The following is a 25,056-nucleotide window of genomic DNA, read 5'->3' on the forward strand; positions in this document are numbered from 1 at the left end:
TTCTAGGTGCAATTATTTTAGATTAATCTCTATTTACATCATGTATCTGCTTTGCTGTGGTTATTTGCATGATGAGTCATCTATAAACATTTTCAGGTATTGTCAAAGGTTTGTAAATAACTACCTACTTTACATCTATGTCAAAGGGTAGTGTCTATCCAATGTTAGTCCTACATAGAGTAGACCCACTGGAATGAATGGAAGTTAAATTAGCACATATGACTAACATTGGATATTACCCAAAAAGATAGAGGTGGAGAAAATACAACCAGGGCTAAGCTATGCAAATCAAACTGAAAAGAAATATTAATCATAGAAAACATAATCAGGTTAACAAGGGAGCCATAATTCAGCTTTCATTTCATATCCTGCTTCATTGGCTCAGAACACAAAACAACAACACAGTAGCATGGCAGCATAGCACTACACTCTGAAAAACATCAGAAGCCCCAATAACTCATTTTGCACCCACTGAATGATTCTGTGCATTAGCTTAACTACTGACTAAACTAATCTGATCATTGTTGGAACAGCAAGGCACAACGACACTGTAAGTAAAAACTATAGCCTCCATATTACAAGAAAAACCCAGCGAAGGATTAAGCTCCTTTTGCAAACAAACCACATGATGGAAGCTGATGAGCTATATATAAACTAAGCACAGAACCAGAAGTACAGCGCCAAGAAATGGGATTAGAAAAACAATACAATTGCTTTTTGAACATCATATAGTACAATATTATATTGAACATTATATAATGCAGAACGATAATATAGTACCATACTGTACTATGAAGAAGAGTTTGTTTTGGAAGCCAGGAGCTCCTTTGCATTTATATCCAGTACAAAAGGTTAGAACCAGGATCTGGCTACTAAGAGGAAGAGCTCTGCTTGCAGAAGGTTCCCCTGCCTGATTTTTGGTGATCCCACCTAGGGATGCCATGAGAGTCCTGGAGGTGGGGGTTAGAGTCTGACAGACGCCACATTGCCCACCCTCCCGGAATCTGCTCACCGAACCATGAGGCACTCACAGACCCACTCACCAAACACTCCACGGCTTGACACAAGCGTCCAGCAGCTAGAGATGTATGAAAGACCCACCTTCCATTCCGAGGGGGGTCCACGGGGGAGGAGGCGATCCGTCCCTCCCCCTGGAATCCTCACTGGCCGGCTCCGTAGCACCAGCAATACAGCTGCCATTGCCGTACCACTGGCTGAGGCTGGGTGACTCCGGATGCAAATGGCATAGCAGTCCTTACCTGACCCAGAGAGACTAGCCTATCGCGTGAAAAACCGCAGATGCCATTTGTGGCCGTAAAGCCCTTATTTTAAGCTAAATGCAGTCATTTACGGCTGCATTTAGCTTAATCAAAGACCTTTACAGCCGCAAATGGTATAGCAGACACCATTTGCATCCAGAGTCACTCAGCCTCAGCCAGTGGTACGGCAATGGCGGCCGTATCGCTGGTGCTACGGGCCTGGTGGCAAGGAGGGGCTGGTGGGTGAGGATTCCTCAGGAAGGCAGAAGTAAGTGTTTTGTTCCTCCACAGACTCCGGAGGCCGGATTCCTTTGAATCCGGCTTCACTGGGGTCTGTGGAGGAATTCTCCGCCATCCCTACCAGCAGCTGCCCGTCCTCCCTAGCAAGCGGCCATTGTGCATGTTTACAGCCACCAAGTACGAAACACTACCTAATTGGGAGCGCCCAAGCCACAATTGTGGCTCACTAGGGAGGATGGGCAGCCCCACAGCTTCGTCGGGTGCGTGCTGGGCCACAACAAAGCTTGTGTAACACCATAAGAAGGATGGATGGACCGCGTAGTGCTCACCGAACACCCAGCCCTTACCTGACCCAGGCAAGTGGTGTGGGGCAAGCTGCTGGGCAGTTTGCAGGCTGCTTGGCCCTTGCCACTTAAATGGCTGCACATTCTTTTCTGTAAGTATCCCATTTACGCAAATGGAGGCTTTAAAGGGGCAATGTCCTCAACATTACAGGCTGGAACCCAGACTGAAATGGGTCTAGGCAATCAGTATCCTCCAAGAGTGCTCTGAAATCCATGGCAGAACAAAGCCCCCCTGCCCCACCACCCCATGAAAAGCGCATGAAACGGAGAACTTACCTGGTGCCGTTTGCGCTGCTTTGTGAATGGTGGCCGCATCTGCGGCCGCCATTCGCTTCCCCATTTTTGCCATGATAGGCTATGGAAATACTTACGTAGCCTATCATGGCTAATGCAGGGATGCCATTTGCATGCCTGCGGAGGCCATGATAGGCTACATAAATATTTATGTAGCCTATCACAGAAAAAAAAGGGAATGCAAATGGCGGCAGCTACAGTGGCTGCCATTTGCGTTACTGTTTTTTTGCCATGATAGGCTACGTAAATATTTACATAGCCTATCACGGCAAAAAAACAGGAATGCAAATGGCAGCCGCCGTAGCCGCCGCCATTTGCGTCTGCAGGCTCTGCACGCCTACGAATGCATCCAGCCAGCGGCTCTGAGGAATAGCCGCAGAGTGGAGCAGGCCAGGTTAGGATTTCAGGGGGAGGTGCAGAGCGCCTCCCCCCCACCGCGAATCACCCCTTCAAAAAGGTAAGTGACTTTCACACATCCCTAGAAACTGGGTGGTAGTTGTCAATACCATTTGATGCAGTGTGGATTCAAGGGGATGGAGGGGTTGCTGTGAGAAAGAAGGGGTGGGGAAATCCATTTCTGCCAGTGCAGTTGATCCAGCATTAGTCCGGAGCCAGCCCAAAGTATTGCAAGCATCTCTGTGAGTAACTTTTTGAAAAATGAGTTATAATTCCCTTGCACCCACATCCTAATGGTATACTTATATCACTCAACTATGGATGACATCTATGTTTCAATGCCAAACTATTTAAAATTTGGACCTCCACACATGCTATTTGCATTCAAAGAACAGGTCCTGCTTGTGTGAGTGGGAGCTTGCCTTCGAATGTAGGGATGTACGAAACACCTACCTGTCTCCGCGCCGGGCAATCCACGGTGGGGGGGAGGCGCTCTGTCCCTCCCCCTGGAATCCTCGACGTAGGGGAAGGCACTCCGTCCTTCCCCCCAGAATCCTGCCTGGCCAGCTCCGCTCCGCGGCCAAGCTGCAGAGCCGCTGGCCAGCTCCGGCTGCCCACAGCTGGACATCCGGCCACTGGGCAGCCCTGCAGGGACGCAAATGGCGGCTGTCATAGCCGCCACCATTTACGTCCCTGTATTGAGCCGCCATTTGCGTATGCTGGGTTCCCCCCCCCCCGCCATTATAGGCTACGTAAATTCTTAAGTAGCCTATCACGGCCTCCGCAGGGATGCAAATGGTGTCCCTGCGTTAGCCGTGATAGGCTACGTAAGTATTTACATAGCCTATCACGGCTATGAAGAGGAGGAAGCGAATGGCGGCCGCAGGACGGCCACCATTTGCAAAGCAGCGCGGACGGGAGTAGGTAAGTGATCCGTTTCGCACACCTTTCGTGGGCTGGGGGTGGCGGGGACTTTGTCCTGTGCACCTTTCGTGGGTTGGGGGGGCAGAGGCTTTGTTCCGTGATGGATTTCAGGGGGCCGAATGCCAGTGCATTCAGCCTCACCGAGATCCGTCGCAGAATTCTCTGACATCCCTATTCCAATGTAAATAGCATAGCAGAGGGTAGGATGATCTAGATCACAACCACAATGGGGAAAAAGGGGTTAAAGCCTCTATCCTCCAAATCAGGGTTCTGGTTATAGATGGCATGGACACCTGATTCCATTCGGAAATCCTGTGGAACTCACCCAGCCCGCACCCACGAGCCCCGCTCGCCAAGCCCCTGCTCCCAGTCACCCACTGCTCGCACTTGGCGAGTGGCCCGCACTCACCCCGGTGGCCTCATCGAGCTCCATGGTCGCCATTTTTTGAAAAATAAAATGGTGATTGCAAAATGAGCATACTTGTGTATGTGCAAAAATGCACATTTTGCAAATGCACATATTTGCATATACGAAAATGTGCATTTGGACATGTGCATATTTGCATATGTGCAAAATTTGCATTTTGCTAAAATATGCATTTTGCGCATATGCAAATATGCACATTCGTAAAAATGCACATTTTCATGCATATGTAAATGTGCACATTTTTTTGATCATCATTTTATTTTTCAAAAAATGGTGACCGTGGAGCTTGCCGGGGTGAGTGCAGGCTGCTCCCCGAGCATGGGAGGGGCCGAGCACAGTCCAGGGACTGGTAAGTGGGGGCAGGGGCTGGGCAGGTTCCCAGAGAACCTGGACAGGGGTGGGTTCATACATCCCTAGCTCTAATTCCTATTGGGGGAGGGGGTTTGCACCTCCAAGTAATCTTTTAAAAATTGTTCACACCTGAGCTTGCTTTTCCCCTCCTCTCTCCCCAGCATTTTTTTCTTTGTGTGCCATGTCTAGAAGACATTCTGGGTCTTATTCTGACTAAAGATGCTTCAAATAAATAGATAGATAGATAGATAGATAGATAGATAGATAGATAGATAGATAGATAATTGTGTGAAGACCATCTCATCTAATTTGGCCCTTAGAGACCCTTCATCTAAAAATTACAGATTATCACTATTTTCAGATAGAAAATTACAATTCATACGAAGAGAAGGGACAGAGGAGAGGCAGAGAAGACAGCATTCCACTGCAACTCTTCAAGTGTGAGTCAAACCCAAAAGAAAATAGTACGTTAAGAAAAAAAAGAAAAAAGAAGCAGCTTATTTTAAAAGTGACATCTGCAGGAGAAAATAGAAGGAGTTCCCCTCCCTGCAAAATATTTCCAACTTACTTGGAACAATGAGCAAACTATGTCTAAAAAGTGGTCTTAAGCACTCTTCACTCATTACTCATCTGGAGGGCTCTCAGCTGTAGGTGGAGACGTGGGGCTGTGCTGCTGGCCCCGCCCCTGATGTCACACGGCTGATGTAACATGGAGCCCCTATGTGTGAGCAACTTCGCACGTGTAGGGCTTCCTCTTCAGATGTCCATGTTCAACCCACAGTGTGGGGTCAGCAGCACAGCCCTGCTCTGTACATATGTGGTATCCCTCCACACTATTAGCACATGAAGAAGGCTCTACTTATTTCACCAGGCATAACAGAACAGCTAAAATGAGATGGACAGAGCACATAAAAAATGCCTACATCCGAAGAAATAAAATGGTCACTTCGACTGTAACATGACTGAGGTCAGCAAACCTAACCAGTGGAGAACATACGATATCAAAGGATGGCTCATTTAGCAACCTCAGAGGGAAAGACTTACGGAGCAGAATGATGAACAGTGTAACAGAAACACAGCTATGTCGATTTACATTAAAACCCAGAGCAGTTTAGAAAAGGGAGTATAAGCTCACCACTTCTTCATGCCTGCATTTTCTTACATTAATTCCATTAATCTGTTAAGGAAGAAGTAACAACAATATTTTGAGTATATGTATCATTCAAGTTAGGTTTTGTGTTTCACTAGGAAAAAATCCTAACAAAAGAGAGTGGGTTGACCTACCTGTAGAATTGCATCTCCGATAAACAGCAAGCCTGAGAGTTCCGCTGAGAGAGAGAGAAAGAGAATGTGTGTATAAGAGAGAGACAGAGGGAGGGTGGGAGAGAAGATGTTTTTCATTTCAACCTTTTCTATATTTTTCCTTTGGCAGCATCAGCAGGGCATGAAATGGAAGAAGGATAAATAGTTGACAAAAAGAAGCAAACTCACTGCAGGTTTCCCCAATTTTATATTTTCTGAAAATATTTTAAAGAACACACACACACAGCAAGGAATTTTATTTCTTCTTCACATAACATACTTTCAATCTCAAAAATGTAAAGAATAATTATCATTTGAAAATGCAGTACTACAGATCTCTTTCTACATATAGTGTCAGGATTCAAGCCTGCAGTGGGTCATGAAAGGATGACCTGAGGGATGTCCGGTAGGGTCTCAGCTGGGGATGGACTAATCAGTCTATTTCTAGTCTGTGCCAGTTTCTGTCCTGTCTCCACATTAACCTTTAAAAAAAAAAAAATCCAGATGAAATTTTGCATTTAAATGTGTATCTCTGGATGTGTTTTCTCGCAAAACACACATTTTCAAATGTACGGCTCTCAAAATGTGCATTTTAAATGCAGTTTGATATTTTTTGAAGCAAAAGAACAGAATCTCACCATCTGGAGTAGTGTGAACTCTGCTGGATAACTTTGTTCCGATCCACACATTAGTCTGGGACAGGCAACTTGTGGCCCCAGTTGTTTAAACCTACAACTCCCATCAGCCCATAGGCAATGATGAGGGACAATGGGAGTTTTATGCCAAAACTCCTAGAGGGCCACAAGTTGCCTACCCCTGGTCTGGGAAGTACAGATCAGGTCAGTTTGTTTCAGAATTTGCCAAGACTGAATTTCTCAAGCATCCCTAGATTCAGCCTAATGTTTACCAGACTGCTCTGGCCAAAGGAGAGAACTGCTATGAGATCTGCTCTTGCTGACTATGGTTCACCTTCCACTTACTCCTCCTTTGCTTCCTCCTCAACTTTACAGGAGCCTGACCTGGCACATAGCATATCCTGACTCCTAGGTGCTTTGATGCACATATGACGCTCCATGGGTAGCATCCAATGCTGCCACTCTGTTTACACAATTGATGTAACACTAGCATAAGCAACCTCATGTGGAAAGCCAATAGCACATGCTGGTGTGACGGGTTTCCCTTCACACCGGCTAACACTGCTGGCATTGCGCTGCAAATCTCTTACACTAGCACTACACCAATGGTATAAGTGGGGCAGAAGCATTGGACACTGTCCCATGAAAGCAGAAGCTTCTTCTTCACTTGGGGAATGTTTGGCATGCTCCATGTCCACCACAACCAGTTGATATGGACAATAAAAATCTAAGCTGCACATAAAAGTTTCAGTGGCAATAACACAGCTTGTATTTAAGAGGGTTTTGAACCAGGTGAAATTAAAATTAACAAAGGAAAGCCTGTTTTTTTTATTAAACATTAAATAAATAAAAGTTACATAATGTTAAATAAACATTAAATAAAAAAAGTTAAATGCTTATTTTATCCCCCAGCCAAAAAGGCTGTCAAAGTGGCTAATGTAAGAATTAAAAAAATATAAATAAAACATTTGACCAGAACTTTACAATCTAAGAGATAGGACACAGAGGAAAAAAGAAATGCCGCTCAAATTTAGTGTCATATTCTTAATAGGGGGAAAAAATCTATGCAGTCACCCAAAAATAAATGTATAAACCTGGAGATGTTGTATTTAATCTTTAGGCCAAATAGTTCAGCATAGAAACATACCTCGTTGCTCTTTGGAAATTTTGGAAACAACCACTGGAATATTATGCTCTGCTCCTCCCTATGAGATGAAAATAACTGTATTTCACTGAGATGAAAAACTCATAAATATTATTACATTTTTTTGAAGATTTTACTTCTTTTTTTTTACTTTTGTATTATTCAAGGGAAACATTGTGTATTCTACAATTCATTTTAATAATAAGCATACCAATGCAATCAACTCTATTGTTAAGGAGGAAAAAACATGTTGACAGCATCAACAGAGCACGACGTGAAAAGAACAATGAGAAACTGTTGACAAAAGAAAGCAAAATCATGGCAGGCACCCCAAGATTGTCCACAGATTAAAATATCAAGACCACTTTATAAAAGGGGAAATGGGCATAGTTCTGAAACAGAGGCCATGCTGCGATCATTTTCTTGTTACTCAGACAAGGAACAGAGAAAGAAAAGCATATGACAGGAAGCAAGACCTTTGGACATCAGTTTAAAGAGAATGTGAAGGTTTTCTTTGTTACTTTTGGGTTCTCTTTTTCCCATTTTTACATGCAGAAAAATCAGTAAGAAGAAAATGAATAAGAAATCTGGAACAAAAGAAAGGAAGAATTCTAAGACAGGTAACAACAGATGCTCCATAAAGGAAATAAAATAAGGGGGAAACAAAATAAGCTGAAGTCAGATCTCCTCATTTTTAGACAGTTCATTTATACATCTTGCCAGCCCTCTCCCTGCAAAAGACCCCTTTGAATGTATAAATAAGCTTACTTTAGAAACAGACTCAAATACCTAGACTTGTTTGTCCTTTCCACACCAAGATTGCACTTTTCAATTCACATGATTACTTTATCAGGTAGGTCTTGCAACTTCATGTGCCAAGAAGTACACCGATTGATTGATTGATTGCTCATATTGCAACGTCATGACATGTCACCATTACAGAAGGCTCTTAGGAAAACTCATCACTTAAGGGGTGGCAGACTGAAGCATCACAAGAATGATCCACAAGAACAGATCTAACAGCAGCTTTGAGTGTATTCAGTCAATGATTTTTCTCCCAATGTCTGTTGGCTTTTTCAGTTTCTTTATGTAGAAATAGAACTACCCTGTACAAAGTGGGTCCAACTGATTCTCCAGGCAACATTCATAAGGCAAGCTAGGTTTTTTACAGCTTTTCCAATAGGACTTGGCTGTGGAATCTATCATGTTACTACTCCTATGTAGAACTAGTTTCAACTGATTGGTAAAGCATGGTAACTGCGTGTTTGGAAAGGTGGGTATTATTTGATTGAACAAAAGCACTCTCCCTTCACAGATCAAGGAGTTAACTTTTGGGACCTGAGGCACCCAGAATCTTAGAAATGGAAGCATGGGTCAAGTGGAAGCCCTAAGGAACAGTGAAGATGGAGGAGTCAGACAGGAACTTAGGAAACAGATGTACAGACAGGTGACTACTTTGGAATGCTAGGACTTGATGGAGACCACTGGGAGGACCATTAGGGTGATCCCAAAGGTTGCCGAGTAGTCACAGTTAGAGATGTATGAGAATTTCATTTCAGTTTGCAGATCACTTGAAAATGTCCTCTTTGCAATCCTGAACACAAATGCAAATGGGAGCGCATGTCCCCTGAAAATGTTCTCAAATTCCTGAACTTGCAATTGCATTCACAAAATGTGCACTTGAAAAATGCACAACTTTCCAAAAATGTGCAGCTTTCTCAACTTGAAAAATGCACAACTTTTCCCATCTGAACAAATTGAAAAACAGGTCACAAACAAGAATGGGAGAAAGCTGAACTGAGCTTTGAAGTAAAGTTTAGAAGATTTCAGTGAGCTCGAGTTTCCCTGGTTCTCCCATCCCTAGTCATGGTTTGTAGATGGACTCAGTAGATACCCAACACTTTTTCCATTACAGCAGCCTTCCCCAACCTGGCATGCTCCAGATGTGTTGGACTGCAACTCCCCTATCTCCTGGCCATTGGCTGTGCTGGCTACAGATGATGTAAGTTGTACTTAAACACATCTGGAGGACACCAGGTTGCAGAAGGCTGGATACACCATGCTGATTCTCTGGGGAGGATGAGCCAATCTGCCTTTTGAGATGTTTTTCTCTCTCACTCTATTGGGAAGAAGGAAGCAAATCTTTAGTGAAAATGGGCTGCAGGGCAGGAGCAGAGGGAGAAAATTAACATTTTCTACTCAATTGGAAAGAGAGAGAGAGAGAGAGAGAGAGAGAGCGCTGATGAGAGAGATAGGCAAAGATAAAAACAGGGGTCTTAGGGCTTTCTTCAAACTCATGGCTAAAATGCAGAGAGCTTCAAGTGATACTTTGTACACCAGACCCTCTTATGGCATTTTGGATCCAACTCTTAGTTTATATTAACATTTCAATGAACCCAAACATTAATGCCACAAATGTGTGTGTGAACAACACAATTCAAATGGGAAAGCACTGATAAGAAGGTGTCAGGAAGAGAGGCACAAAGAAATGGCAAAAACTAATTATTTTGAAGAGCATCTATGGGCTGACACAGACGTTGACAGACTGGGAGTTGATCACACATTCCCTCCGTCCTCTCATGTGAATTCCTTCTGTTCCCATCTATTTTAACACTGGTCAGAATAAACCCAAGAATGCTTCTGAACCCTGATTAAAAGTCATGAGCAGTAATTTGGGACATACAGCATCAGGATGGTATATGGAACATTTCGCAAGCCATTTGAAATTGACGGAGTCAACTTTGAACGTATGAAATGAGAATGCAATTTTTGGATTTCGTCCAAAGCAACCACCTTCTTATGTTTAAAAAGCAGTGGACACCTTTGTTGCAAAAATATTAGAATTTAATTATTTTCCATTGCCTAGAAATTCTGAATATTCTTTATCAATGTCAAAAATTACAGCACCTATTTTTGAAGTTTCAGATTCCAAGTTCAGGTACAAATACATGATCATAAGCCCCTGAACTCGGAGGCTTATGATCATCCTAGGTCATTGCCACCCAGTCCTCCTGCTCTGCATTTTTCGCTAGATGGGCTTTTTTGCCAATATAGCTGGGAAGCTCCAGAGGGGTAGGGAAGGAGGCTGGATTGCTCCTCTCATGGCCACTCCAGTCTCCTCCCCTCCCCCCCCCAAACGTCCCCTTCTCGCCTTCTCCGAAGCCTTCTCCTGACCTCAGAGACCAGCCAGCACAGTTCTTTGTGAGATTGCTACAAAGGGGAGGGAGGTGGGGATGGAGCTCTGATTCCCCCCTCTGAGGTCAGAGCACTATTTCTGACCTCAGACCGAGGAATCCTAGATGCTGTCTAAGGGCTGAATGATTGCTTCTTCCCTCTCATTTCTTACTTTTCATCCATATGTTGATACCCATCAAAAAGTAATAATATGTAATAATTTTAAACTAACAATCATATTGTTTGTTTCTAACTTTATTCTTATGGGAATTTAGCCATAGTGCACCAATCATAATTTAGCTTTAATTAGGGAGTTTTTTATATGAGAATGATAAACACACTAGACTAATTTTAAATTTTAAGAACTGATGCTGCAATCCTGTACACACATACTTGGAAACAAGTCCCACTGAGCTTTGCGGAGCTTACTTCTGAGTAGACATGTATATGATTGCACTGTAAATTTCCTTTTCAGCAATTTCCTAACCAATGACAGCATAAGAGAACAGCATGTTACTTTGTTTCCTAAATCATATTGTATAAGGTTATTTTGGGGAAACAGATTAATGCTCTTGTTTCATGGACAGTAAAATCTGATTATTTCTTCACTGCTGTCTTACAGTGATAAATAACTTTGTTTAGAAGAAAGGAAAAAGATGATCATTGCATTATACAGTGCTTCAGAGTGAAGGTATGTCATTGGAAATTCTCTTCCTTTCTTTAAGTTTCCTAAGCTTTTTAAAGACAGATACATGGAAAGAACATACACATAGATTAGTTCCACCTATAGCACAATAAATACAATGGAGAAACATTACCATTTTCAGTTTTATTAACAAGCAACTGTAAAATTAATACAGTATTATTGATGGCTGTACGGTGTGCCTGCCATGGTAATTTAGCCTTCATTAATAAGCACTTAAAATTAAAGTGCCGCTTAACAAAAGACTAGAGTGTGCAGTTGATTGCCCTTCATATGTATACCTCAAACCTTATAAGCACACAGTGAATCTAAATGGGATACTGCCTCTGCTTGCTTTCCCATTAACTATGAAAAAAAGAGCTTGAACTGATTGCCTGTTGTAAAGGTAAACAAACACTTAATGAACCTTTTCAGGACTAAGGATGTACAAATCAGCAAAACTTGAGCTCCCTGAGGTTCTCCAAATTCCACCTTGAAGCTCAGTCTGACTTGAGTCTGTATCAGATTGTGAGCTTCTTTTTTTCTTTTCACACAGACTTTTGGGCATATTTTTGTTGGAGATGGGAGAACCAGGCATGCTCAAATGCACTGTCATTATCTTCAAACTTTACTTCAAAGCTTGGCTTGCTCCCACTATTGTTTGAGACCTGCTTTTTGGTTCTTTCACAAATGGGAAAAAATGTACATTTTTCCAAAAGCTGTGCAGTTTTCAAAAGCTGTGCATTTTGCAAACACAAGTTTGGGAATTTGCGCACATTTTGGGAGAACATGCACTCTCATTCACTTTCAGACTTGCAAACGGGCCATTTTCTAGTGATTTGCCAACTGAAATGAAATTCTCATCCAACCCTAATTTTTATGAATATTTACAATCATATGCATTTTTTCCATAGTTTAAATTGTGTATGAGACCATTTTTCAAAACCATGCATTTTTTCATATTTGCATTTTTAAAATCCAGGCATTTTTCAAATGCAATTTTTTGTTGGTCCACAAATTCCACTGCAAGCTTGGAAATATATGCATCTTGAATACAAATTGTGTTTGGGTCTGCATTCATTTCCGGGAAGTGTGAACTGGGTAAATTATGGTAAAATATGAACTAAAATGAATTTCTTATACATCCCTATTCAGGACTCATTGAAAGTGCAGGTAACAATACAGGCAATCACCTTTTGATCTCATAAAATATATTCCCTATAAGATAAAATAAATTTCTAATACACTGTATAAAGAAATGGGAAAACACACACTACCTTTATACTTAATCCAAATCCTCCTACAGTTTGTCTTCTAATTGTTACAGTTCTTTCCTGAAAAGGTAAACCAGGTTCAATTTGATTTAGATTAAATACTTCTTATGAAAATATACACAATCACACTTGAATTGGCTGCTCTTGGTCTGTAGACTATATCTTCCTGTTGGAGGTCTATTAGTCTTACACAAGACTGAATCTACAGCAGCCTTTGAGAGATGGACACTAAGTATTCAGCTTGGGATTTTAAAGGCAGTACATTATGCAGGACATTTTGTTATACATTTTCCTAATGAAGGGCTCTATGAAGTGGTGAGTCCCAGCAAGTGACTATCAAGGGCTCACCCTTTGATAGAAATCCATTTCCACATTGATAGCCATGTGTGTCACTCTTCATTTAAAAGAGGGTTAGACAAATTCATGGAGGATATTTTCAATGGCTACTGGTTGTGATGGCGATATGCAACCTGCAGGCAACAGCATGCCTCTGGGGATCAACAACAGGGGAGTGCTATTGTGCTTATGTCCTGCTTATGGGCATTCCAAAAACATCTGGTTGGCCTCTGTGGGGAACAGGATGCTAGACTAGATATGTCTTTACTCTGATCCAGCAAGGCTCTTCCGTTTCTGTTCTTACATCAGAGTTCCTAAGTGACTCTGGCAAAAGTCCCATTTTGTTCCCAGCTTCCTCTATTATAAATCTATGCTCTCTTGATTCTATTGCTTCTGGTAAATTAGTTTCTCAGCCACAATAGCTTCACTACATTTACAGTGCAGGCCTAGACATGTCCACTCAGAAGTAAGTCCACTTGAATTCAGTGGGACTTACTCCCAGGTAAATGTGAATAGGACTGCAGCCTCAATTATTTTCTTTGACATTCTCTTCCATTAATCCCTTCTATTTTGCTTCAAGCGTTTTGCTACATACTTTCTTAATAAAGTATTCACTATTTGTTCTTCTTTGGCATCTTTTTCTACCATTGTTTTCTTCCGCGGTTCTTCTTCTTCCTTTTCATCTTCTGTATCTTACTCTTCTTTTTCGTCTAGTTCATGTTCAGCTATTAATATCAACCTTTATTTTGCACAATCTCTCCTCCTGACTTTTTCCCATTTTAGATTCCTGTTCAGGTTTGTTCTCCACCTTTTTATCTTTACTTAACCAACCTTTTAATCTCTATCAGTTTTTTTTCTTAAGCAAGCCATTGTTTCTCATACTTTATTTTGAAGGAAGATCAGGTTTGGATATCATGGTTATTATCCCATCACTCTACTCTCTACTCTCATTCCTGCAAAAGCTCATTTGTGTTGCTTTTTATTCCCAGTGTCTTACTTTTTCCTAATTCACTCTCCTCTTGATACTTTTCAAGTCTTCTTTCCATCCTCTTCACATGTCAGTGCTGGGCTGTGGGCAGTGGTCTGAGATGAGCCAGGGGCCATAGGACAAGCCAGTTGTCAGGACTGAAGAGCAAGTCAGGAGCAAGAAGCAAGCCAGAAGGCAGGACTAAAGGACACACCAGAGCTCAGGAGACTTTGCTGCTCAAGTGAACTTTAAGGAAGTCTACCTGACTTGAGAACCAACAAAAGCGTTCAGCTTTTTTTTTTAAGGCTCCATATCCATTATGAATTTGACATGGGATGTGCTTTTCAAATTTAGACAGAAAAGGCAAATTTTGGAAATGCTGGAAGAAGGCATGGAAGTTTTGATATGGAGATCACAAGAATAGGCATGAATCAAAGAAGACATCAAGGTTGAGAGTATGTTAAAGGAGGAAGATAGTAACTATAGTGAAAGTGGGATAGGAGGGAGTAGGATTCATCTAGAAAATTTAGGTACTGTCTATGTTCAAGCTAAGGTGCCAAAAAGACATCCAGTTTGAAATGATGACATACAGTATTAAACATAAGTAAGAGTTAGATTTAGGGGTCATCCATATTAAGGTAATAGTAAAATAAATAAGAATGAATGGGAATCCTGCTGTGAGATAGGAAGAGAATTTATAGAGGGTAAAAGATATGGGACTGTGGTTTGAGCCTCATGTGACCCTTACAAGACCAGGATGGACACACATATATTGGGCAGTAACACTGGCTGGCATAATGAGTTTCCCTGGAAAACCCATTGTGCTAGCAAGCAGTACTGGCACTGAGCCAGAGGTCATTTACACTAGCACAACATGATTTACACTAGTGGTAGTATTGCATTGGATACTGCCCACATACTTTTTCCTCTTTGAACACTGAAAGCCAAATACTGGTGTAATAACTTCTTCAGTACAGGTATTTGTTTTTCTAATCGCATTAGCATCGAAGATCAGTGGGTTGTTGTTGTTTAGCATCTGTTCTATTAGTCCTATTAGCCACTTCATACGGACTACTAACTGGTGACGTGGTCTTGCATTATGAAATCAACAGCAGCAAAGGACAATAATTACAGGCACTTCTTTGCCCTCTGATCCCTCAGCTGGCATTGAAGACTTATCCATTCCAAATGAAGGAGCTACGCGAATACTCACAAGGACCATTCACTGGATTGACCCCCCAAATGATGGTTGTATAATTTATACTGCATCAAGATGACAACAGGGTTTGCTATATAGCTGTATTACACAGCTTCTTTCTAGAACATAGTATATTGGCTCAAGAAATTGTACCACTTTTATTTATATATTTATTTATTTATTTTTGTTCCTGTTTTATATATGTTGGCAATCCCAATGAACACCAGGAGTGGACTGTGAAAGCACAATATGTATAATACCCATTTTGGAAACCACGGAAGAAAAGGATACTTACACCGGAATAAAAAGGTTCGCCAGACACACAGATCACGTCTTGCTCTTGAATTGTCAAAATATCTTTGGCTAAGTGCAGCCGCACTTTGAAAGGCTCCTGGTTACCATCCTGCAGCAAACAAATCCCTGTCTTTGTCTTCAATGGATGAAGAAAGAAAAAGGTTTCCTTGGTTACCAAGCTGCATACTGATTGTTCATGTTATAGGTTCAAAAAGTTTTTTCTTCTTTTTTTAGTTTTTAAACTGGAATATTCAGTAAAGCATCAATGGAGGATAGTACATTTCAACAGATCTCTCAGCTTATTGGCTGAAATTCCTATGGTTAATAGAAGTAAACAGAAATATCGAAACAATTATATGGATACACTGATCAGTAGTAACATTTTAGTGGCTCAAAGAGTGACCCAGTTAATAACATCTACCCACACATCTGGGTTCTGTACATCAGTAACAGATGATGAGCCCTGCTAACAATCTAACAAGCACTTGGTTTTAGCATCATCTTGAGCAAAAATCCCCCTTTACAATACCAAGGCACGTATTTCAGTATCCAGCATCACAATGCATATGAGTTCAGCCTTGCACATTGCTTAATACAGAGTGTCACCAAGGCAAGCCTATGTTAATCGTACAGCCTCTGATTAACCTAATTAGAAGTATTAGGATTACTCATGAGCCAGGAGCTTAACTGGGATCACAGCAGAGAACTGAAACACCATGAAGGATTCCAGTCATCCTGCTTTATGGCTATAATCTAATAGCTCCTCTATGCATGGAAAGAAATTCAGTTCAAGTGGCTTTCAGATCATAGCTTGTGTCTGTGGACTGATTAACTGAAGGATGTCTAAATCGAGCCAGTCAATCTGGAAAGAAAGATTCCAAGCAAGGGCAAGAGATGGCAATTTGAAATGGATGATGGGGGTCACAGACTACTGCCCCTAAAGCCTATCTTACAATGCCAAGAGGATGGTATCCCTTTTACTCTTACTTGGTTTCAACAAGGACACTCAGCCAATTATTACACTGGCACTTTCCTTCCTTGCACCGGAGTTCACATGCTCATTAGACATCCTGAACAGGCACCTGTATTGTAGATACTTGCCCTGTTCTAAGATCTCTGGCTTCAACCCTTGCCGCTTGCCCCTCTCGGTAAATCTTGAGCCCTGAAGGATAGTGCTGCTAGTGTTTACCCATTCATTCCTACCAACAGACTCCAAAGACTTCTCTGCCCCAAACTACAGCTACTTAAGACTCCCTCCACTGTCTAGCATCATTCAATCGGTTTTTCCAGCCATTCCTACATGGCATAAAACACATGTACCAGTTAGTCTCCATCCTGCTGATCAAGTACAGTCCCCAGGTTTTGGCTTCTCAAGTGAGACATAGCCAGCATTAGAGTTAGAAATCGCTGGGAGAGAGAGGCAGAAGAAGCCAACTGTGGAAGTGTCTGAGGGAAGCCACTAATTCCTCAAGCCAGGGAACACATGGTGTAAGTGACGGTTGGCTCATATCTCTGATCTAGACTCCGATGCCCCTACTACTACAGATAGCCAATGCCTCAGCCCATTGGAGAAAATACAGATATCCCTTAACCCCAGCAAGATCATATTGGGCTGTGGGACCCATCCCTGATGTCTCAGGCATGCTTCCAATGTTGGAAACCTATGACTGACTCCCAGCTTTTGACTTCAGTCTCTTCACCCCACTGTTGGGGCTCAAGCACATGAATCAAGGAGTGCTCCAAAGCATAATGAAAATGTGTTTCTTTGAGTTTCAGCTCCCTGGCTTATGGACTAAAGGACATCCACAGTGCTTGAAATATCAGATATGGAGAAGGGAAGAACAAAAGTAATTCTGGAAGCACTGTGTAACAGCTATATTTTCATGCTATTATTATAACTTCTCTCAGCCAAGCAAGGTTTAACGGGTGGAGGGAACACCTACTGATTCATTCCTAGAAGCATCCCAATAGCTCCTAATTAATTTGAGGGCTGCCTGAGGTAAAATTATTTTTGAGAATTGTTAAATTGTTTATATAGTCATTTTGCTTTACTTGACTGCACACTTCTCACTTGGCTGATTACCCTATAAAATCTCCTGAGAAGCTTTATGCTGGGGGCAAGAATTAAGCGGCACATACAGTAGACATAATTAAGCACCACAATGAAATTAAAATGGAAGTCAGCATTGTGATGCACATGGGCAGAGTTTATTCACAGTATGAACAAGGAAGTCAAGCATGAGAAAAGCAAACTATTCTTGGCCAACGAGTGACTGATGGCACATGTGCAGAAAAATCTAATTTACCTGAAAAACGCTAAAATATAACAAGGCCCTGGTTGTATATGATTTTCAACTGCTGCTGTACAATGCATCTCTAAATTAAATTTTCAGTTAAATTACATCCCTTCCTTTCCCACTTGAAAGCAGCTGCCTTTAAGAACTGAAAGGCAGCTAATTAATTAATTCAGATCTAATAAAGCCAGGTAAACACATGCTGATCTGAAATACATTCTGTTTCACGTTTTGAGTTACACTTTTTTTACTAGAATCCTCAACTTCTGAAATAAAGAAGTTTTTTTACTAGAATCCTCAACTTCAGAAATAAAGAGAGGAGGGAAGCTCGGTGATACTACTTGGGGCCCACCATACCAACAGTAATCAGCTTCATGGAAGGGGAAGGCCAAGAACAGTTCTGCCTAGGATTTGCTTCTTCTCCTGCCTTCAGCAATAGCTTAATTCAAATAAATTTTAAAACTCCCTCTCTTTCCCCTCTCCACTGTCACACACACTGCTACCTCTTGAACTCATTATACTCTTGGGATTTCTGTGTCCAGATCCTGACCGGCCCCCTTTAATAGATGCATCAAAGGGAGATGTTTATCAGGTGTTGGTTTTTCTTCTCATAGTTCTGCAATATTTGGAAAAGTTGCATTTGGCAGATTCCCCCCCCCCCACACACACACAGAGCAATCTCTATACTCTTAAAAGTGCATGTGATTCTCGGGAGGGGGATGACTTCCTTTGCCTCCTTCTTTCCTGCCAGCAGCACACAGCCTCTCCAACTCCTGGCCTCTGTGTTTATCCCCAGCCCTAGTTTCTCTACTCAGCTCTAGCTATCTTTTCACTCTGCATGATGGCAGGATGGGACGTATGAGCAGACATGTGTAACATTGGGCTGTCCTTCACTTTCACTAGTTCACTATTTTTCATGTGCCTAGAGCTTCTCTACATGAGCAATTTATTGCATGCTCATGATTGGTCACTCATGGAAGTTTGCAGGTCGTTTACACAAAGTCATCAACCTCCAGGACACCTCCCATGCTTTCTCCCCTTTCTCCCACTTTCAAAAAGATCAGAGATAAGCTAGAATAAACCTCAATGGTGCCATATCAGCAGTGTGAAATGCCACCATTGTGCTATAATTCAGCCACTAGATGGTGGTGTTTCATTGAACATATAGAGCATTGGAAATTTTCAATTACAAATCCATTTTATTCCAATAGCTATGCAATATTTTCTATTATGCAGGTATATTTTATTAGCATCTAACTCCTTAAGGTAAAGCCAACTCAGATTAAATATTCATTTAATTAGTGATAATGATTTCATTATTCATGTGTTTGCGTTTATCAACATTTTTATATGCCCTACTGCCTAGTTCTTAATGAGAAATAGAACCTGGAAAATGCAGGAAATGGTAGGGTGTTTAGCTGCAAAGGACCAGTAAATGAAATGTAGAAAGATATGAACAGGAGACTGAAGAACACAGCCTCTGTAGACTCATAGTCCAAAGGCCAAAATCGGGAGTGGGGGTGATGGTAAACAAATGCACATGTGTGCACACACACCATTTTCATGGTTCATTGATTACTGTAAAATTGTTACAATTGGAGATACAATATTGGATGTGGTGAACCTGTGCTAAATACATTTTTTGTAAGGTTTGACAGTATTATGGTCTTGATATGTTTTCTACACTTGGGAAGAATTGTTCCCCCAAATCAAATTAGCTGGTAACTACATTTTGCTTTCCCTGAAACAGCTTACTTAATTAATTCAACTAATATCTATCATTATAATATACAGAACACAATAGTCCTGTGTGTGTGTTTCACATTACAAAAATTTGACATTACCTCTTCACATGCAGTCCTGAAATCCATGTGCTATGGCACCAAGATATATTTGTCTAAAAGAGAAAAAGGGCGTTATTTTAACGAATTATTGGCTATCAAGCATTAAAATGAACTCTATAAATTAAGCAAACAAATTACAGTATGCAGATGCTGTAAGAGAAGGAATGATAAACTTCCTGAGAATGCCTCAATGAGTGAAGGGTAACAGAGAGGTACCCAGCTTTGAAGAAGTATGCTAGATAGTTTCATCAAATATGAAAAAAAGGTTAATTTGTTTCCAAGTATCTCCCAACATACCAGTCATTCAAATTATTTTTTGCTGGTGACATCGCCACAATTCAGAAGTCCATGGTTCTGAATATGAATCTCACTGACTCATATGACTTATGCTTCAATATAAAGGTGAGCATATAAGATGCAAAGGCCCATAGGGGGAAAATCTGAAACATGGGGGGGGGGGGAGTTAGGGCTGTCCCAACCCATTGTAGAGAGGGTAGAAAGGGAAAAGGAAACATGGGGCATCCATACACCAGCCTAAAATCCTGCATTTAAAATGGGGCTTTCTGCTTCCTTTTTAAACGCAGGATCACGACGACTCCTTTTTTGCACCTGCTTCCTTTCCCCCACCCCCTTCCTTCCCCTCCTTCTCCCCATATCTGAGTCTTCCATTATCTGTCATTGATCTCACTCCTCTTCTTGCCATTTTTCCTCTTTTCATGGAGGAAACTGAAGTGGAACACAACAGGGTAATTTGATAGCTCATTATCTGCGATCTATTTAAAAATGGAACAAAGGGCATGTAGTGCAGGAGACGCCTTGAATGATGATGGCGTCATATAAAGAACTCGCAAACTTCTGTGAAGGAGCAACCTCAGTCTCAGGATAAAAGCTCGCCATTGGTGATGTGAAGAAATTCTGATGAATTTCAGGGTACTTCTGATGCTGGGGAGAGAGAAAACATCCACAGCACCTTGGCCACCTTGCAGTGATTAGGAATAGGGGTGTACAAACCCCACTCACCAGTCCGCCTGGGGGTCTGCGGGGGGGGGGAGGTGATCCGTTCCTCCCACTGGAATCCTCCCCAGCTGGCTCCACTCCATGGCAAGTCCACGGAGCCACCGGCCGGGACCCTCTGCAGCCGGACTTCTGCCCGCTGCCGGTCTGCGGACACAAATGGCGTCTGGCGTAGCGGACTCCATTTGTGTCCCTGCTCTTTTCATGATAGGCTATGTAAATATTTATGTACCCTATCACGAAAAGAGCAGCAACGCAAATGGCGTCTGCTACGCCGGATGCCATTTGCATCCGCAGACCGGCAGCGGACGGCTGCGAACTCAGTGGACGGACACAGACACGGCTGGTGGCAGGTATGGTCCGTCCAGGCGAACTTTGCAGGGTGGCGGATGGGGGTTGGTCCATTCCACCAGACTCCAGAGGGGCGGATTCTAAAGAATCTGGCCTCATTGGAGACCGTGGAGGAATTCTCCGCCGTCCCTAATTAGGAAAGCTCAAAAATACCACCAAAAGAAATTCAGAATTCTGCCTCAGAAAAGTGGAAGCCTCAACACAATTGATGCTGCTGCCACTTGCAGGAGCTTTGGATGCAATAAGCCAAAAACTCTGAGGAAAAAAGAAAGAACCTGTGCTACAACCCCTGCCAATAGAGAACCCTATCTATGGGGAACTGTTGGAGAATTTCTAGGAGAAATTTGGTGAAATTGTCCCCCCAATTTCTCTGCCCACAAACAGGCTGGAGAATTTTGAGAGGCCATTTGTGCACAGCTCTAATGAATACATTTTGTTCCATTGGAATGGGACGTTTTTTCCCAAATGACTACAGATTGCTGATGGTTAGCAATAGGTCATAAAAGAGTATTAACACCAATGTGTAATATGTCTACTTTATATGTCTGATGAAGTAGATTCTCGCCTATCAAAGGATGTGCCATAAAAATGCCTAAAGGTGACATAGGAGTAGTATGGAAAAATCATGTTCTTGCCTTGACATACTAAATCAAGTTAGCTAGCCTAACACTACATGGCACTTGCAGAAAGAACAGGTAGAAGTTTCTTTCTCCAAGTCACGATAAGCACAGTTAATCATCTCAGATTAATAAAACCTACTTCATATCTTATTTACTAAGAATAAGACAATCATGAGAAACACCGCAGTAGATGCAACACAGGTGTATGGCAGTAGTCAGTCCTAGATCCCTGATGTATGATAGATATGGCTGAAAGCATATTTTTTGTTATATGACCATGTTATACTTTAATAGATGTGTGTAAAATGTTTCAAGTCAAAATCTCAACTCTGCTGAGAGATCAACTTCTCCCTGTCACAAAATAAAAGATTTGGAGGTATGTTACATAGACCTGTCTATTTTGCTCTATCTGAAGCCAGAAATTAAGTCTGAGGGGAAAGACTGGGGTGAAAACAAGGACCAGAAATAGGTGAGCTGCGCAAGGAGGAACATATGCAATTGGAATAACTTGTCATTTCCCCAAATATTATATTATGAGTCCATGCCAAATTGCATTTTTACTTACCCACTTTGGCATAATCTGTACTATAGGGTATATAGCTCCTTTGTGGGACCAGAATGGTGAAGGTATAAGAAAGCATTCAGGATGTGAGCTTCATTAGACCTGTCCCTCCTATTTAGATAAAAAGCAATGGTCTGGGGATCAATATGCTTTTTTCCCATAATTTTTGGAGAAAAGTTATAAGTTACCTGTAAGTGAGAAGGACAAATTTTCCATGAAGCCTTTCTGATGCTGTACAGAAAAATGAGCTGGTTCTGCAGTCATGGTAGGGTTGCTCAGATAGGCCACTTTAGGTACAGAATTTGATCTGAGCTCCTCACAGCAATTGCACATGCCCTTAAGCCCTATTCAGGCATTTACCTGCTTGCATGCAAGGCTAAACTTTGTAGGGTGACATGGCCTCACACATACGCCCTGCCCCCAATGTCTCTACACACCTAGCTTCCATGTTGACCTTTGTGTGCTCAACACACGAGGGTCTACATGGAAGCCAGGGGTATGGGGGCTCTGTGCGTTCAACTGAATGTACTTCCATAGGTTCTGTGATCAGGAACCCTGATACAAAACCCTATACAGACTTTTGCATCTATATGGAAGCCAGACACATGGGGACATTGATAGCAGGGCTTACATGCCTGCCCACATCCCCCTACACACTTTTGCCCTACAGGCAAGCAGGCAAATGCCTTCATAGGGTTTTAGGGTCTACCAATGCAAAGTGGGGTAGGAACAACCTATATAGTATTAATGAACACAATTATCAGAGTGTGGATGCTTATGTAGTCAAAACAGCACCATCCGTGTATAAGAAGAGGTATCATCAGGCTCTGGGAAATCTCAGGGCCTGCAGAAGTACAACATTTAAAAATCCTAAAAGAGAGAACCCCATAAAAAGCCCAATGAATACTGACCATGCTTAGTGGTCATAAAATGCTGGCTGACTGTTGGAGGGGTAAAAATGGAAAACCAGGGGTAGAGGAGATGGAATGGAATGTCTGGGAAGAGGACATGGCTGGCCAGCTGGCTGGCACCTAGATCAAGGACACTCCATACTGCTGTTCGTTGCAGATTCCACCTTTATAGCTCTGTTTTTGTGGTATGATGGGAAACACTTTCCCTACAAGGCCCTTAAGGAGTTACTTTTAGGACTGGTGAATGGGGTGCTATGAAATTGTTTGTTTTAATCCAATTTCAGTTTGGGGCAGGCTTAGGAGCATTAGTATATTCTGCGGACTCTAAAACCCTATGCAGGCATTTGCCTGCTCATGTGTCTGGCAAAGTTGTGTAGGAGGATGTGGCGGGCACATAAGCCTTACCTCCCAATGTCCCCACATGCCTAGCTTCTCTGTAGATTCAAAGGTCTGTATAGAGCTCTGTAATAGAGTTCCTGAACACAGAACATCTGTAAGCCCATTCAGCTGAACACACTTACAGAGCCCTATACAGGTTTAGGAACATCCTTGTCACCGTTGCAGGAATGGGGATGCAATAGCAGCTCCAAATTAAGGTATAATGAACTCTTCTCACTCTCTTCCTGTCTTCCAACTGACAGGAACTCAAAAGCTCAAGAGTAGCAAACTGATTTACCCCATCTCAGATGGCATATTCAAGCAAAACAACACATGATGGGCAGCTTGGCAATGAAACCTGACACCTCCTTGACGGAGCAAGCATTTATTCAATACTGCAAAAACATTTTTGAATGCATGATTAAAGCATTCTTGTTCTAAAGGGAAATCAGTGGCTACATTCGAATAGAAGGGCAACAGAAGCTCTTGGAAACAAAGGCATTTTACTGCATTAAAGATAACATTGGGCTGTATCCAGACTTGCACCTCCAAAATGGAAGGGCTTCTTCTGTTCATGGAGGGAACTGGGAAATCATCCACACATTTCTAGTTCTTCTCTCATTTAAGTTTAATATATATGATCTATTATGACCCCCAAAGCTTATGCTCTATGTTAGATGTATATTCTTAATGCAAAAGCTTATGCCCTATGTTAGATGTATATTCTTAATGCAAAAGCTTATGCCCTGTGTTAGATGTATATTCTTAACGCAAAAGCATGCAAGTTGTTGAACTTAATATTTACTGACAGTAAAGATATATGAACAGGCCAATGAGGTACAGTGTAAGGATAGAAATATCTATTTCATTTGTTTGAAAGCATCTGTTGTCAAACAAAGCAAGAAGAAATGTCAAAGGATACCATTATACAAAAGGCCTGTGACACCTTCAGTTAGAACAAGCAACGATGGCATCTGTCAAATGATAACCCTACATGTTAATGCCAGAAACAGATAAAATTCAATTTAAGTTACAAATGTCAAAATGTTGACCAGAAGAAAAGATCAAACATGAGACCAGAGGATGTATATGGAACATCATTATAAAACTGTCAGCCTCCAGGGTCTGAAAAGCTTGTCACAAAAGGAATTATTAGAATGTACGCTGCACTAGGAACAAATATATAATTGTGGGGGGGGGGAGACCTCACAAGCCTATTTTTAGCAGTTGCTGATGTTTGTGTAGTTCAAACAAGTGACTGGCAACAGTGTTAGAGACAGCAGGAGCATCAAGGAGTGCTAGAACAGCACAAAATACACAGCAAATATGTTACATTTAGATTCTACAAAAACAGTACAATGTACAAAATATCCTAAGAATAAGGATATTCTTATTCTGCTGTTCCTCTGGATTCTGCTTTTTGTAGTCTGAGCAAACCAAAACATCTATAGAGCAAAGCATATCTGGAGCTTCTTGGTAATCATCCAATGATACAATTTGAAAGGACCAAATGATCATCTAAGCCAGCCCTCTTCTGCAAGGCAGAGCCATCTATACACAAGTCCTCCAAAGGTCAGCCCCTAAAATCCAAATCACAGTGTGCAACAGGCAGACAGCAGGCAAGCCGATGAAAGATACTGATGGCGGGTAGAGGGGAAGCTTGAGATTAACGAGTCATGGGTGTCACTGCCAAATTGACTGCCATGGGGGAAAATCTTTCCCTGCCTCAAATATGATGCGATCAGTCAGAAATCAATCAGAAGCAAAACCCAAGTTTTCCACCAGTTCAAAGTTCTCTTCTATTATTCTTTCTACTTTTTAAAGTTCATGCCATTCATTTT

At 41.8% G+C, this 25,056-nt stretch overlaps 1 protein-coding gene across 1 annotated transcript in view; it reads right to left on the reverse strand.

The window, feature by feature from the left end:
• The window catches only part of LOC146346984 (gamma-1-syntrophin-like), a 51,306-nt gene extending 31,874 nt beyond the window's left edge, over window positions 1–19,432 (reverse strand). The window contains exons 1-6 of the mRNA XM_084851457.1: window positions 19,380–19,432; window positions 15,243–15,377; window positions 12,450–12,506; window positions 7,320–7,377; window positions 5,520–5,563; window positions 5,371–5,412 (exon numbers count right to left, since the gene is read on the reverse strand). Of these exons, the coding sequence (XP_084707583.1) occupies window positions 5,371–5,412; window positions 5,520–5,563; window positions 7,320–7,377; window positions 12,450–12,506; window positions 15,243–15,377; window positions 19,380–19,406 (363 nt within the window). The 5' untranslated portion in view covers window positions 19,407–19,432. The remainder of the gene's footprint in view (window positions 1–5,370; window positions 5,413–5,519; window positions 5,564–7,319; window positions 7,378–12,449; window positions 12,507–15,242; window positions 15,378–19,379) is intronic.
• Window positions 19,433–25,056: the final 5,624 nt, after the last annotated feature.

Source organism: Heloderma suspectum, chromosome 4, assembly GCF_057233095.1.
Source record: "Heloderma suspectum isolate Gila_16-S chromosome 4, 16-S_ref, whole genome shotgun sequence".
Classification (NCBI taxonomy): Eukaryota; Metazoa; Chordata; class Lepidosauria; order Squamata; family Helodermatidae; genus Heloderma; species Heloderma suspectum.